This window comes from Prosopis cineraria, unplaced genomic scaffold (assembly GCF_029017545.1).
Source record: "Prosopis cineraria cultivar Desert tree isolate PC_DT_omini unplaced genomic scaffold, ASM2901754v1 PC4, whole genome shotgun sequence".
In the NCBI taxonomy this organism is placed as follows: Eukaryota; Viridiplantae; Streptophyta; class Magnoliopsida; order Fabales; family Fabaceae; genus Prosopis; species Prosopis cineraria.
The window spans coordinates 3,151,782-3,168,897 of NW_026555335.1; the positions used below are offsets into that span (position 1 = coordinate 3,151,782).

Sequence of the window (17,116 nt, forward strand, 5' to 3'; positions counted from 1 at the left end):
ATTTGATTTTTTTTAATAAAAAGTGAAATTTTTTTTAGTTGGTTTTCCTTATTCTTTCATCTTATATTTTCTCTTTATTAAAATTTTATAACATTGTTTTTCCCCCTTCAGAATTGAACTCATTAAATTTGCTCTCACTTTTTCTACTTAATTTTGATCCTTAATTAATATTCCCCATGAATATAAAATATAGTTTTTTAAATGAGAATGTGAAAAGTAAACTATGGCAAATTACATTATTATTTTCTAAAATTCAAATAAAATGTTTTAAAAGGCACATACAATTTTGCTCAATAAAAAAGAAAGAAAGAAATGGAGAGCGGCGTGAGTAACACTCCCTCCAATTTCATTGATAAAACACATTTTCAAAAGTTGATTTAATTTCATTTATAAATTACGGCTTTACTTTTTAAATAATATTTAAAATATATTTTTAAAATTATTTTTTATAAAAAATAATATAATATTAATTTTAAAATTTATTCTATAAAAATATATTTAAAATTTTTATATTTTATATTTTTTATATTAATATTAATGCAATTGAAAGAAATGAGTTATAAAAAGGTGAAGAAAACACGGAGTACAATTTATTCCGAAATGCGCGTCCCAAAACAATAAAAAAAATAAAAGAAGCAAACATCATAGATTAATTCGTGCTGTAATAAGCAGTTAAGTTCGATGTAATTGTAGCTGGTTAAAAAAAAAATAAAATCGATGTCATTGTAAGAAAAATGGAGTGCGACCACTTGCTTTCGAAGCGAGCTTCCCGCAGTGCCAGAGCCAATCACGACTATCTTCGGTCGAGAAGAGAGAGAACGAAGAAGATGGCAATTGTAGACAGCATTGCCAGTCTCTTTCTTCTCATCATGCTCATTCTCATCATCGTCCTCGTCTTCTTTGCCTGTAAACCATGGCGCTTCCTTTTCTCTTCCCGTTCTCGTTCCTCCATCAAGGTACTTCCGTTTCTTTTTCTCACTATCCTCTTTATTTTCTTCTTATTTTCCATCTATGAAAAGAATTGGTCATCTGAATTCCAAAACAGTAACGTTCTTAATATAAAGCTCTGCTTGGTTTCGGGAAGCCCAATCAGAATTTGGAAGTGATGTTCCATGCTTTTCGTGTATGTTGATTTATTTTGCGAGTTCGACCGGGGATGAGAGGAAGGGGGAGGCTTGATTTCAGCTTCTCCTCTATGGTTCACAGAAGGAAACCTCTGCGTAAAGGCTTAGACTTTGACGTCCTTTCCAGTCTCGTGCGAGTCCATTGAGTTGCTCCGAAACTTTTTCTTGAAGCATCCTTGTAGTGATTTATTGGAGGTTATGGGTTACAAACGTATTTGGGTTCAGTATTGATCTGGGGTTGCTTATTTCATTTTTCCTGTTTGTTCTGGCGATTTCCAAATTCAAGCGGACGGATTAAACTAGAAAATCCTTGCTTGGAGTTAATTGAACTTTATGTTTAACTTTATATCTTAGCAGCCAATGCTAGCTCCATACATCTTTCTCTATTGGTTGCAGCTTTGATGTGCGTGCCTATATCTCCGATGTAATCTTGGTTATATTTTCTTTTATATGATATGAGTTGATCAGTGATGCAAGAGTGGATGTATTTTGAAAGAAACATGTCATGCTTACGGTTCATGATCAAAGCAAAATGATTTGGCCACTTCTATCTTGAAAAATCTGTTTCATGATTTGTACTTCATGCTTCATAGTTCAAAGTTCAAACAATGTTCATTATCTCATATACACTATAATCCTTAATGAATGCTACTTTTGTAGGCTAATGAACTTGAGAGGCCTCTTGTCTTGGATGATGCAAATGTGGTGCATAGCCCAAATGGTGAGTTGCCAATAGATTATGATCTTGAGGGTGCATCAATCCCCAATGAAGGTCATTTTCGCCTGCCGCGACCCCCTGGACTCATTTATAAGCAAAGGCTTTCTGCTGCTTCTTGCAATATGCCTCAAGGTATTATACCTTAATGCTACTAATGTGCAGTCAAGTTATCTTATCCTATTTATGCTGTACTACTTTGCAATGTCATAATACCCTTGCATAATTATTTCCACATGATAATCTGGCTTCAGATGTAATTTCTGATCCTTCAGAAGATGTTGCTATCGGTCAGACACTTAAACTTTCCCCAGCCCAGTTGGCGGAGTTTCAGAAACATAACAGAAATTTTGAAACTGACAAACTGCAAGACTTTGTACAGAGAGATATATTGGATCAAAGTAATTTCTTAACTTCTTCCAGTTAACCTGTTGTTACTTTTCTCTGTATTTTCATTCTGGCTAAATATGTGAAGCATGTCATGATATCTCTCTATTAGAGGTGCAGGAAGTTGCCTTACTCTAGAGGTCATCACTGGTCCTTCTTGTGGACTTCATTGTTCTGTACAGTCAACAATTCCCTCCAAGCTACCGCTGACCCTGGGAAGAGTTTCTCCAAGTGATTTGTTAATAAAGGATTCAGAAGTGTCAGGAAAGCATGCATTAATAAACTGGAATTTAGAGGTAAACCCTCTTCCAATCAGTTGACTGTTAGATGTGCGTGTGAATCTTGCAGGATGTATATGTTACGTTAATTATTGTTAAATTGCTTTCAGAAAATGAAATGGGAGTTGGTAGATATGGGAAGCCTTAATGGAACACTTTTGAATTCTCAACCAATCAGCCCTTTAGACCCTGGAAGCAGGCAATGGAGTAATCCAATTGAGCTTACCAATGGAGATATCATAACACTAGGAATGACTTCAAAAGTAATTGTAAGTAATGCATTTCTTAATATCTACTAAACACATTGCCTTCTTTCAAGTTTAAATTTTTTCTATATGCAACACTTGTCACTACTATATGCATGATATTAACTGCAAGTCTCAGGTGGAATAAATTTAGTTGGTGAATGAAATTCAGTGTTTTGCTCCCTTTGCTGTTCAAAATTTTTTTGAGTTTTGAGGGTAAAATATATAAACTATCATGGGAACAGTATTTTTTGTCCTATTTTATGCATGAATATTTAGGACGACAATTCCACTATCTACTAATTTCGTTGAATGATGTAATTTCTGTTGTAATCTAGTGATTTAAATTTCTATACCACGGAAGCCTTTTTTTGAAGTTGACTTGTGGTGTATTTTTTATTCCTTTGATTCCCCAAGAAACAGATAAAGTTTATTATCCCTACACTGCTTTGGAGAAAGGATGTAAGAATGCATGTTTTCTTCTTCTTCTTCTTCTTAAGGGGAAAAGTGATTATCTGGTGGTAATTAAAGTTCCATTTTATGTATGCTTTTACCAAACTCTATTGAAAATAAATCCTTCTTCTTCTTCCTTTTGCATAAAGCTGTTTGCATGGGAATACTCAGGAAGAGTGGGCTATGTCTTCAAGTTCAAATGCTACTGTCAATTATGTGAAAACTTATTTAATGCACGTCTGTTTGATCTATTTCATTTTTCTTTTAAATGTATGCTAGGTTCATATTACTTCTCAAAATAAAATTCACATTCCCTTTGGAGTTGGTATGGCATCAGATCCCATGTCTAGGCGTCGAGGTGGGAAAAAGCTAGCCATGGAAGATGTTTGCTATTATCAATGGCCTCTACCTGGATTCAATAAGGTTCTGGATTAATTAACAGTGCTTGTTCTTTCTAGTTTTCTTCCATTTTTTAAAATTTTGTACATTCCTATAGTTAGCTAACCCACCTAGATGCTTAACTTGCAGTTCGGACTGTTTGGCATTTGCGATGGGCATGGTGGAGATGGAGCTGCCAGAACTGCTAGCAAGTTAGTGTTTCTATGCTGTGTTTGTTGTGTACCACTTATTTTGAATTTTGTACTCTGCCTTTTGTTTGATGACTGTGGAATGTGACAAAATCATGTCATGTGGCATCCCCCCCCCCCCGGGGCGGTGGACACACATTTGTAAAATGCTATGATCTGGTAACATGCAATACCAACCAATATCAACATAGAATATGAAAATCTATAGTAACAATGTTACTCATTCCATAGACTCTGTGCAATATATGGGGCTCACCTCGCTTGAATTATTTGTGAATATCTTTTGATGATGCATATCATCATTTCTACTGGGTTTCAACCTCCCTCTTTTGAGTATACTGTATGTTGTATTGATCAATGTTTTTCAGGTGATTCTTCATACTTTTAGCCATGAAACTATTATTTCTTGCGAAGTGTAGGTTAAATAGACATGCTGAGTTGCCTGTGTTGTTAGTTGTCAATTGTCAGTTGTTTCCTTGATTTGTATCCTTTATACTTGTGGACAGTGGTAATTTATATCTTTCTCTAATCGTTGCGAATAAATTTATATCTTCCTTAAAGACATTGTAGCTGAGACCATCTGAACTTAGTTATCATGTGACAAAATAAATCAAGGTTAAACACTTTCAGCAGATCATGCTTGCATCTGTTCTAAAATTATTCTGAATCCCTTTTCACTATTGCCATAAATTATGTGATTAATTTGCTCCAGCACTCTGTTCTTGTTATTAGTTTCTGACAATTGAAGCTGCTATAATGTGATATGTGAATATAAAGAGTATTGCTGAACGCAAGGCTAAGTTGGGACATATGATTATTCAAAATAGCTGCCGTTTTTTAAAATTCACAGATTTTACTTACTGAACCAAGATAGTTGTGGTTCGTAATGTTTGAAACTTAACCCTTTTCGCAATTTTTTTATCAGACTTTTCCCTGAGATAGTTGCAAATATATTATCAGATTCACTAAAAAGAGAGAAAGTTGTATCATTCCGTAATGCTTCGAATGTTCTTAGAGATGCATTTTCTCAAACAGAAGCTTGCTTGAATCACTATTATGAGGTATATTTTTCACCCTTTTGATCTATCTTTATTGAACCTGTTGTTGGCTCTTCTTATTACTTGTGGCATTGAATCTTCTTATTTTGGATTATATTTATTACCCTCCCATTATCTGATTCTGATATATTTTTTAACACCGTTATTCCAAAGTACTAACAGTGGGTAGCAGAAAACAGAATGTTGATGTCTTGGTTGGTCAACGCCAGGACCACCATCATTGGGAAGACTTATCTCCTTTGCAAAACTGCTAAGGAGATTCGGGGAAAATGTCTGAGAATCTTACACCTTCAAAGTGAGCACTACCATCCTCTTTGAAGTGGAGGGTCTTATTTGTGATTTTAAACAGGGAAAGGTCACTTTTACTGGCAAAGCCTTCATGAGACTCATGACTGGTCATGTTCAGAGGATGCGTCGTATTATAAGAAGCTGGTTGAAAAGAAAAGGATCGGCAATTTCCTTTTGTGCCTCAAACTCATGTTTTGATTAAGTAAGGGGAAAACTGAAGAGTGTTCAATCTCTGCCAACTCAGAGAGAGTGGTGCAAGATGAGGAAAGTTGGAGGAAGATTACTCAGCCCCCACCTCTGAATTCTGATGATTCCAAGCCTCCAACCTTTTCCTATTATCCATGGCCCACAGCAGACTCTTCTTTATATTCTTATGCTAACAACTCATTCTTTCTCTGAATCTCCTTCCCTGTCACGTGCTCCTCTCACAGCACAAGAGAGTTAATTACTCTTAGACACCTCACTAAGGGGGTAAACATAATTCTTCTCCAGGGATTCTCGTTCATTTTATTTGTCTTTTTCCTGCTATAGGCCTTAACAACCTGAAGCCCGTCATCAGTGGGTCCATCAAGTTCAAACATTAGGTGGAGGAACTGGGAAGTGTATGAGGGAAAGATGGAGCTTCTTGTGGGAAAAGTTCATGGAGAATAAATTTAGATGTGTTAACTTTTTTAAATTTGGGGATAATTTAGGGGTGAAGGGCTTCACTTTTAAGTTCAAGGGGGGCTTGTGTATACTTTCTTGAAAAATATATTCGGCTTCTCTGCTAAACTATCGCCATCCAAGTTCATTAAAAGGTCACATTCTTGTCCCATGAATATATATATATATATATATATGTTTCTTAAATGTCCTGGGAGGAAACTAGCAGTCGACATAACCATACAGATGTAGTGAGCAAAGACCTGAGTAATACAAGGGCGACGTTGAAGTTGAAGCTATGGCTTATTGGGTCCGCAGCTGAAGGGTCTTGAAAACTTTATAGGATGCTTGTACATCGGTGTATGTGCAATTTAGGGGGTTTAATATGGGTTCCAAGTGAATAAACTAGGGCTCATGATTTGGCTGGGCTGCTTGTTACAACATACAAGTTTGCTGTTATTATTTCAGCTTTACATCTTCCTTGATGGAGCCTGATGAGTTTCTTTTGGGAATTCTTAGATGCTTCTTTATACAATTCTGTTTCTGTTTTTCTTTTGGAAAACTATTCTTGTCTATTTCTCTAGCAGTTTATGTTGTCCCATGTTTTTTTCCAATTTAATACAATTTGCACATCCAGACAGACGAAAGATATGCAACAAAGTTCCAGTACTAACAGAAGGCTGGAACTCATGCTGTACGTGAAAGAGAAGCCGTTCTTCCTTTTATTAAACTCAATAGATTAGAACAGCTACACTTTTTTTTTCTCCTTTCCTTTTCAATCTTATCTTGTGCAGAGTCAGTTGGCCTATGTCTTCTTGGATTATAGTAAATATTGGGCACCTTTACCTTTCAATACGTAAATTGTAAGTATAGATTGCCCAGGGTATCCTATATCTACCATGTAGGAATCCTTCCTTCCCCGTCTCAAGTTGCTAGTAATCCCACATTGTATATACAATTTTGTCTTATGATAAATGTGAATGATGAAGACTTGGTATGGGATGCCCAAGTCCCACATCAAGTAATGTGAGTTGGTTTTGCTACCTCAATAGTTAATTTATAGGCCCATTCCATTTAAGTAGCAGTCAATTGGTATTAGAGCTAGTAGTCAATAGTTTTGGAAAGGGCTACCTTCTTGAGGGTTTTGATTGGTCAAATGTTTTGACCAGTGAGACAAAATTGAGTGAAGTGTCGTGAAGTGCAACTATTAGGACATCACCTCTCTGGAGGGCCAATTTATTGAGACTTGGGTAATATGGGATGTGATGTCTAAATTACACATTGAATAATATGTGATGCTCAATGGGATAATTAAATGGGTTCATTTTCCCATCCCACTTGATTACCCATCTTTAAAATTTACAAAGAAGTTATTTTAAATTTCAATTTATATAGTTGAGAATGTTATGCTTTATTCACTGTAACAATAAACACTTTTCAGGGATGCACGGCAACAGTGCTTCTGGTTTGGGCTGATGGTAATGAAAATTTCTTTGCGCAATGTGCAAATGTTGGAGACTCGGCCTGTGTTATGAAGTATGTTTCTTTATGATTGAACTAAATAAATGTCCTGATAAGTCTTGTGGAATTTATAGCAAGTCCTTGGTTGGCAAGTTGACTAGCAGGCTATCAGATGTTTTTCATTTATAATATGGTTCATGGCTTATGCCATCTTCACCAAGCTTCATTTGGTTGGCCAAAAGGAAGGGAAATTGGAAAAGAAAAGCACGAAAAAGGATACTTTTTTTTTTGTTTTGTTTTTGGGAAATGTCTATTATGCTTTTATTATTATTATTATCCCATAATTGTCTATTTCTTTTTGTTTTTTTTTTCAGTAAGGTTATGGAGATCATTACCGTTCCTGTTATCTCCTTTTCCTTTTCCCTCGTGCAATAAAATGTATAAAAAAAGCATAGTAGACATTTTTTATGATAACGTTGCATTGAATTGTATAGATCATATTCTTAAATAATAAATTTCTGTAAGAATAGTCAATAATCTAAGCGAAAGTAGATGATGCCATATTCTTTTACTTGCAATTGATTGCGTTATATAATTTTGTCTAGTTTTGAGTACTTCTCACCTGTGCAACAATTTTAGTGCCAGCAATATCCTTGTTTTCACCTTCCTAGTGACTTCCTCCCCTAGTTTTTGATCTTTAATGCACTTTATATGTAATTATTTTGGCTTACTGCTTAGGTGGTCTGTAAGTTTTGTGACCATATCCTTAATGCCTATATGAACTAATATTCATTTATTTTTTTGGCAGTGTTGATGGGGTAGAAATTAAGATGACGGAAGATCATAAGATAGCAAGTTATTCTGAAAGGCTACGAATCGAAGAAACAGGCGAACCTCTGAGGGATGGGGAAACACGTTTATATGGTATCAAATCAAATTCAAATGTACTTTTCTTGGATTTGTTAAGGAATCGGCAAGTGCTGATTTTGCTTCTCATCTTTATGCAGGTATAAATCTTGCAAGGATGCTTGGAGACAAATTTCTTAAACAGCAGGATTCTCGTTTTAGTTCAGAGCCTTACACAAGTCAAGTTGTGCACATGAATCAGGCTAGCAGGGCTTTTGCCATACTGGCAAGGTAAATTTACTTAGTGGTGTATGCATTTAGAAATTTTCAATTTTCATTGCAAGATGCCAGGACCAGTTGGTCAAATTAATGTACTTCACTTCCCGAAACATAAGCATGGTGCTTTGACCCTCTAGAGTATAACTTTTGCGTCTGCAATCGTACAGTGATGGGCTGTGGGATGTTATGAGCGGGAAGAAGGCAATTCAGCTAGTGCTTCAGGTCTTGAACAAACACTTGAAGTTTCTGGCGATAATGTATTTCAACTACTTCCTGCTCTAACAGATTGCTTTTTGCACTGTGCAGATGAGGGAGAAATACTCAACAGATGATGATAATTCAGCGGAAAAGATTGCAAGTTTTTTGTTGAGTGAGGCTAGAACACTCGGAACAAAGGATAACACCTCAGTAATTTTCTTAGATTTTGATGCCTTCCCCAAATTTTCTTGTAAAGATGAGTGTTAGTATAAATTAGGAGTTTGTGTTTACAGGAAATGGTAATATGTGTTGCTTTTCTCAGATCGTCTTCCTTTCCTGTGTTCCTCATGCTCAATCTGCGGAATCAATAGTTCTGCGCCAATTTTCTCTTTCCTATCTCGTCGCTATCTCAGGCGGGGCCGGACAATTCGAATACTCAACAAAAAAGTGGACAGAACATTTAATTAAAAATATTGTAAATTATACAATAGCATGTCAACGGGTAGCTTGTCTTTTAGATAAAGAAAGCTTAACTTCTCTTCATGTCGAAATTATCAATAAGAGATTTATATCAAACTTTTTAATAATTCTATGATCTAATTAGAAGCGAACAAATAAGATTCTTTTTTTATAAATTTGAGAAATATAGATTAGAACATAGAAATCCAAGCAGTGACAAAAACATATGAATAAAAATATTAAAAACGTAAACATATCAAAACAATACAAATAACCATCTCAATCTCATATTTCATTCTCAATGTTTAATTCCAAAGTCGAGCTTGGGAAGTGCCGAAGTGGGATTTAGGAAACAACATACCTTTGCTTTGTAGTTGAGTTGCTCATGCTCATCGGGTCATCGCTGCTTCTGGACTTGGATGGGAACAGGAGCACGGCAGGAGCTTCAAGCTTCGCACTTGGCAACTTGCACAGCACGACAGAGTGAGTGCTTAGAGCTGGCATATAGCTTATCAGACTCCAATTTCTCAAATTAAAAAATTTGAATCAATCTTATTTATTTTTTAAGTTGGGTTAATTTTTTTGAGCTGGGTTAAATTTTATTATGAGACTAAAAGTATAAAATTATACTCCCTCTATTCAAATTATATGACGCTTTTAAAAGAATATTTTAGTCTCTATAAAACACTTTTCAAAATAAAACACTTTGAGTATGTTAGTGTTTCATTAAATATATCAATTTTAATATTATTTTTTATCTTTATAATTAATTTTTATCTCTTTTCTTTTCAATATGTTAAATGATGATTATTTTTAAAAATTTATATTTTTATTTTTAAAAAATAAAATTATTAAATATGTTTAATAAAATTTATTAATATATAAAATTTTATTTAGAAATGTTTCGTAATTTAAAATGAAAAGATCATAATTTAAAAAAGAAATTGGAGGCTTGCAAATTATCTCCCAACATAACCTATACCTATAGTCCTATACCTTACAAATAATAATGATAAAAAAATCTGCCCTCCCCTCGTAAAAAAAGGAAGTTCCGCCCCTGATTTCAGGTGTTTGACATTTCGATTTTAAACTTAAATCATGCAACACACACAATTTTTAGTTCAATGCTCCTTTAGCAAGAAATTTATTCCACGTAGTAATGTTATCACCGAGAAATATGATTACAAATCAAATACTTAAACAACATTGTTTTAAGCATGAACGTTGATTTTGCCTTAACGATAAAAGATTATATGTATAGTTTTACTTTAGTTTTATAATATCTTTTATAACCTAAAACTATCAAACTTAAATTGTGTGTGGAATACGACATTTTAAAATGATATTATGAAAATTTTAAATTTTGTAATCAAACAAAATTTATGGATTATTCATCGTTTGAAAAAATTGAAACAGGCAAGCATGGAGAAAACTAGTTAACTAACACGATTCCCTGTCAGCCACAAGTCAATAAGTAACTTCATCCTTAAGCAGGGATCCACTCGTGAAAACACAATAAAATTGTGGAAAATTCAAGAGCAAAAATAACAAGTGGTTTGTTATTGAATGCTATGAAAATGAACTAGGATCCTGTACTGTAAATGTCAATTTAAAAAAGTTACTGGAAATGGGTACGAAAAACAATGACTTGAGTGTGGACAACCTTTTAAATAAGGTTTAAATTCTGTAAAAGATTAGTCTTACACTGATTGTGGAGATACTTTGGGAAAAAAAAAAATTGCATTCCCAGGAGAGCTCCTGTTTCGGCGGGATACAGATTCTTATTGTCCACGAGAGAAGGGGAAAAAAACAAAAGAAGGTCTTTGCACCTAAAACCCTCCAAAGGCACGTCGGGTTCCGCTCCCAGTCCCATACAGAGCAGAGACGTCGCAGAAATGGGAAAGAAGAGAAGAACCGATTCAGAGGCAGAAACAGAAGCGAAAGAGCAACAAAACGATTGCGAGCTTACTAATGGTGATGCTCACAAGATGAAGAAGCTCCGGAAGAAGGAAAAGAAAAGAAACATTGAGAAGGAGGATCACGAAGCCAAGGAAATGCCTACTGTCAGCATTGCCGTGCCTGGTTCCATCATTGACAATACACAATCTTACGAGCTTGCTACTCGAGTACACTCCCCCACCCCTTTCTGGGTTTTGTTTGATTAATAAGGAATTACAGAGAACAGGGAATTCCTGCATTTTTGCTCAGTGCCCAAAAACGATAGCTTTTTTCAAGAGGCCCTTTGTTCTATTTCTCTTTTCTCTTTAATACTGAGAATTCTTTTCATATTTCTCCCTTTTCAGTTGGCTGGTCAAATAGCTCGTGCCGCCACTATTTTCCGAATCAACGAGGTTGCTGTTTGCATTAATTTAGTGCTTCAAATTGTTGACTTGTCCCAATTTTCTATAGTATGATGAAAAGTTGATTAAGCTAATATTGCTTATAGTGATCGATTTTGTTGTCCGAATAGGTTGTCGTATTTGACAATAAAAGTAACATCGATAAAGACCACAATATTGCGAAGCCGGATGACACAGACGAAGAAAGTGGTGCTGCTTTCCTCATAAGAATCTTACAGTATCTTGAAACGCCACAATATTTGAGAAAGGCTCTCTTCCCAAAACATAACAGCCTGAGATTTGTGGTTCGACCAACTCACTGAAATGCAGCTTTCCTCCTGCTACTGCCCGTAACTGCATTTCTTAAATTTGTTTATTCAATCGTTGTTCAGTGTCTCATTTCAGTAATTTGTATTATTCTTAACAGGGCTTGTTGCCACCCCTTGATGCTCCGCACCATTTACGTAAACATGAATGGGGTCCATATCGAGAAGGTAGGCTTTCATGTTCAACTGAAATTTCTCATGCCACGTCTTCTTGTATATGAAAAGTAAAAATCTTTGTTCATGGAAGCCTGATTTAATTATCATTTGTTATCGACTGGCCCATGCAAGAGATTGTAACCTAGCACTTGCAGCATATTAATGGGCAGCTCCATAAGGTTCTGTTATATTATGAAAATGCTGTCTATGAATGTGGAAACATCGTTTCATCCCAAGAGAAATAATAGTTATTTGTCAAAAAAGAAAAGGAACCATACCAGGGATATTTTCGCACCCTATTGCTCTCACTTCGTAACCTGAAATATTGACATTTTAGTGAGGCATTCAAAGATTTGATATGTTTTGGGCTTTAATGCGTAATTCATGCAAGGAGAGGTTAAGTTGCTATAAACAGGGTCATTACCATCAGCTGATGTTTTATTTTATCGAATATGTTAGTTATATCTTGATATGTTGATTGATATGGCAAGAAGATTTATTGTAATGGTAATTACTTGAGGAGAGATAATGTAAAGTTTTAAAATTATTTTGTTGGAGTAGGATGCTCTAATTTTCAAGGATAAATTCTTCTCCTCGCATCTGCTATGGATGTGATTGCTTACATGCCCTCCTCTCTTGTTTGTCATATTCGTCTTTTGAGGAAATCACCCTGAAATACATTTAGTGGGAATGGGGAGCTCTATGGTGTTCGTTATCTTGTTTATTTTTTATTTTTTAATATTTTTTTTACCATTTTAGGCAGGCATATTATCCTATGTTTTATTTGCATGCACTTTTTTGCCTTTTATAGAGCGTCTCCTTTCTCCAGATCAAAACATTTACTACATTATTTGTTGTTTTATTCCCAAAGTTACTCTGGCCATAATTTTGATACATTGCCATAATTTTGGCAGGTGTCACCCTAAAAGAAAAAGATTCAAACTCTGGTGGAACACTAGTTGATGTGGGTTTAAGTAAGGTATGGGCATATTATCTCATCATGTACTTAACCTGGAGCTAAACATTTTGCTTTGCATCAACCGATGAGCCCCTTTCATTTCTTTGCACACTCCTTTGTCTCCTTTTCTTTTATCTTTCTTCCATTCTCTTTCCCTGTTTCTCTTCTGACGTTTGTCAATGGAGAATACCTTGAAGTGTTATCCTTACATTCCCCTTATGCTAGCTCTGGAAGACATTTGATCTGATATAACCTGAATGTTCTTTTGCTGTACTGTGCATAGATGGAAACACTTCTGACCATCTCTTCTTGTCCCCCCCCCCCGGGGGGGGGGGGAAGTCATTTACCAAATACGCTTGGTCATTGGTAAGTATTAAGTGTAATTGTGTATGCTCTAATTTAGTACACAACCTTTGCAGCATGTTTTAGTCGACCAAGAACTTGAGCCACAAAGAAGAGTTACTGTGGCAATGGGTGCCAACCGCAATTTGGATGCAGGTAATAATTTGATCTCTGTTTATCTGCCTTATTTTGATTTGCTTAAGCTGTTTTGCAATCATTTTTGTGTAAATTGTGTCACATGATTCTCGCCATAAACTATGCCATCCTAATAGGATTGTGCAGACTAGATTTTTGTCCTTCTTGCTGTTATATCTCAGCTTCTTCAGGGTATTGGCCACCTCTCCACTTCCAGCTGTGTGTTGGTCAATTAAAGAGATGGAATTTTTTGTTCTGTATTTATCCTTGGGGAATGGGGAAAACCAAGCTGGCTTCCTTTTCTGTGCAACCTTTCATTATCAGCTTGAGGTCTTTATTTGTTTATCTTGCAAACTCATTATGACGAATTGGTATTTCTAAAATGCAGTTTCAATATGCTATTTCTTTAGAGTGATGTTCCTTTTCGTTCTATCCTAGAATTTCTGTAAATTCCTTTTCCTTCAAAGATTTATTGCGAGGGTTGGTGGAGTTTTCTTCCATTGTGAAGATCATTGGAGAGGTCTGATAAATATAATTTCCAAAATGGAAAGGCACAGTTTTCTCAGCCAAGTACTTACTATGCAAGTAGGAACAATGTTTCACTGATTTTCTAACTGAAGCTTGTTATTCTTCTCTTGGAATGAATCATCACCTGCCTCTTCTTGCATACTAAGCTTTGATAAGGGGGAAAGAAAAAGAAAGAAGAAAAATTGGCATGTAGTGCAAGAGAAAGTATAGGCTAAGGTGATTATTGAGGAAGTGTAGTTCTGAAGGAGCTTCAGTTAATGACAGTGGCTTGTGGATGCTTACTATTTGGCTATTTGATTGCTTGTGTAATCTTTCTTTGGTTCGAAACCAAGTTTAATGTTTATGGAGCTTATTTACAAGGTTCTGCTTCATTCATCTAGATTTACCACATCAGATTGTCTCATGGTCCAAGCCTAGGGAAGAAGGATTATACTGGGGATATCAAGTGCGTTATGCACATAATCTGAGTTCAGTGTTTAAGGATTGCAAATACAAGGTATCCCTTCTCTCCATTTCACTTTCCATCTTGGGTACCATAATTTTTGTTTTACCCTAATTCATATGCCTTTTCTCTCATTAACTTCTGTCATTATGACAGGGTGGCTATGATCATATAATCGGTACCTCTGAGCATGGTCAGATTATCAAGTCATCTGATCTTAAAATTCCTTCCTTCAGGTATTTGGCTGTATCATCAATTATAAAATTCTATATGCTAGATTATTTAGGTGATAATTATAACTTGGTTGAACTACTTCAAGCAAACAGAGAAATACAAAATTTGCCTCTGCATTGGCTGCTGGGAAATCATATTTATTACTGTCATCTTTCTACAGTATGAGTAAGCTCTAATTGTTAGTTATGCACAAATAATTCATTATACTTTCGCATTGAACTTATTTCCTTTGTTGATTCACTCCGTGTAAATTTCTTCTTATTCTGTAAATGTGATTGGAGCCTAAAGAGTCTTCTTTTTAGTGTCCCCCCCCCCTTCCAAAGGTGAAATTCTTCTACTTAAATCAAGCTACATAAACTGAACAAATCTGAAGTGTAAAGGTGAATAAAGTTATATGTTTGTGATGATTCAAAGTTGTTTCCATTCAAAACTAATTTATGGTTTGCTTGTTTCTCTAATCTGGTAGACACTTGCTGATTGCCTTCGGTGGACTTGCTGGGTTAGAAGAATGCATTGAAGAAGATGATGCATTGAAGGTATTCCATTGTTCAATAATTATATCTATGTTGTACTTGTGGTTCCCCTGTGCCAAGGCAAGTGCCAATCAGAGATTCCTTAGGAATTCGAAAAGCTACTTTTGCGAGATGCCCTCTTTAGGTTATGAAACATGTTTTTTCTGTACTATTGGGTGATTTTTTGTTTTTTATGAGCTCTTTTGTCGTCAGTCTTCTAAAGTTCTCAGGCTACATGCTCAGAATTTCATATTCAGTGACATTGTGCAGTCTTGTATGGCTTTGTAAGCTGTGTGTAGTTGTCTATTATAGATTTAGAATTTGCACATGAAAAAGGACAACGGTGCTGAATATAATTTCCTTGCTGCTTCCCGCTACTGATAATATTTTTTTAAAAAAATAGGGGGAAAATGCCAACGATGTATTTGATACATACTTAAACACATGTCCTCATCAGGGGAGCCGAACGATCCGGACTGAGGTACTATCAGCCTAGCCTTTTTTGTCTTTTGCTAGTCAAAAGTGTAAAAAGTTTTGACCTGTCAAGAATATTGTCACTGTTTAATTTCCATCTTGTTCAATAGGAGGCTATTTTTATCTCTCTCCAGTATTTCCAAGAACCAATCAGCAGCGCATTGCAGGGTTGAACGTTGAGTTAGTCAAGAATACAAGTGGTCATGAAACATTCACTGCAATGGCATTATTTCCCGTTCATGGATCCCCTCAGATTTAGTTCAGGCGACAATTCTCCAAGCATTCAATGCAAAAGCCAAATTTGAATCTCTTCCCATACTTAACATTTTAAAGAGAGCACCATGTTGTTCACTTGAACTACTGTTCTTTTCAGGACCTTTATGAAGTTGTTAACACACCTTGTTTACTTAATTATCAACTTTCACGCTGGCCCAACTGTATATATGGCTTTTATAATTGCTTATGGGTTATGTTGGATTTTGTGCTGGTTCATCAATAAAGAAGATGCAGAAAGTAGTTACGCGTGCCAGTTGTAACTAATATCTTGCATAAAAGTGTTAACTTTTGTCTTTCCTGTGGGCTGTTGTTTCTTGTCCAGGCCTTGAATAGATGGTATCAACTAAGGAGAAAGAAATTTGTAATTTTGAAAGTTTTGGGATAATGAAAGTGTGCTTTCGTAATCCTCGAGCTTTCTTTTTGTCATAGATAGTCATCTCATATCACATCTAAGTTGGTTTAAGGTTTGGCCTTATTTCAAGAGAATCAAGCCATCTCTAATCAATGTGTGCTGTAAATATAAAGGCAATATTTCTGGTATATTTACTGTTGATCTTGATCCATCATCGTTTTCGCGTTCTTTTAGATTTTGGGTAAAAATCCTTGTAAGCTGTTATGAGTGGATGCTTTTAATCAGAATATAATTTTGTTGATTGAAAAATGATACCATTGTTAATATAATATAATATTATTTTTACTATTTTAGTTTCAATTTGGAAAATATTATATTAAATGCTATATAACAATATCTTAAATAATGCAATAAACACAGTGAAATAATTGACTGTTGTATTTCAAATTAAGTATTTATTAATAATATAGGAAGAAACTGATTTTTGCCAAAATATATATAATAGGAGATATTTCAATAAAACATATTTAACATTCGACTTAATAAAAATTTCCATTTTCCATTTAAAATAAAAGTTGTATATATTTAACAAGTAAAGTCTTTATCATATGATAAAATAAATAGTGCACAATTTACACGCACTCACATTTTGATTTATAATGAACAATCTTTCTTCTAAGCATAAAATCTGCTTGTTGAATAATAAATGATAATAATACATTATAATTAATATGATGTTTGCTTTTTTGTTGGGTAAGTACTGGGAAGTGATTTGTTTCCGTTTACATGAAAAAAAAAAAAACACTAGAAGTTTTAAAGAAGTTGAAAAGCTCAACCTCTCAAAGTATTAGTTACCAAGCTAAAATCAACAAAGTTATGTTTTTTAAGGGTTCTACGTCAATGTTTTGAAATTGTCTTTCACATAAGCATGTTAGACCTAAAATAGAGGTTTTATGTTTTTAATATAAAAAATTAGTATATTTATTTTAAAAAATAGTTCCAATTTTTTTAAAAAATAAAAT

The 17,116-nt window shown here is 34.9% G+C and overlaps 2 protein-coding genes across 3 annotated transcripts; both read left to right on the forward strand.

The window, feature by feature from the left end:
• The first annotated feature begins 726 nt into the window (after positions 1–726).
• Positions 727–8,882, forward strand: LOC129308608 (protein phosphatase 2C 70-like). Of its 2 annotated transcripts, none has more exons than XM_054949841.1 (13): positions 727–956; positions 1,785–1,974; positions 2,115–2,240; positions 2,347–2,522; positions 2,615–2,773; positions 3,482–3,625; positions 3,731–3,792; positions 4,715–4,850; positions 7,219–7,313; positions 8,047–8,162; positions 8,246–8,375; positions 8,531–8,585; positions 8,670–8,882. In XM_054949841.1, the coding sequence occupies exons 1-13, from the start codon at positions 735–737 to the stop codon at positions 8,826–8,828; spliced, it is 1,770 nt and encodes a 589-aa protein (XP_054805816.1). In that variant the 5' UTR covers positions 727–734; the 3' UTR covers positions 8,829–8,882. The 2 variants fall into 2 exon arrangements, with proteins under 2 accessions (XP_054805816.1, XP_054805815.1); XM_054949840.1 differs by having other exon boundaries at positions 729–956; positions 2,094–2,240.
• Positions 8,883–10,724: 1,842 nt separating this feature from the next.
• LOC129308612 (uncharacterized) lies at positions 10,725–16,040 on the forward strand. Its single transcript, XM_054949850.1, is given in 12 exon segments — positions 10,725–11,146; positions 11,324–11,371; positions 11,491–11,664; positions 11,787–11,853; positions 12,756–12,820; positions 13,219–13,297; positions 14,185–14,300; positions 14,403–14,482; positions 14,947–15,016; positions 15,396–15,473; positions 15,577–15,591; positions 15,594–16,040. Coding segments are annotated over 12 exon segments (1,155 nt in total). The 5' UTR covers positions 10,725–10,915; the 3' UTR covers positions 15,726–16,040.
• Positions 16,041–17,116: the final 1,076 nt, after the last annotated feature.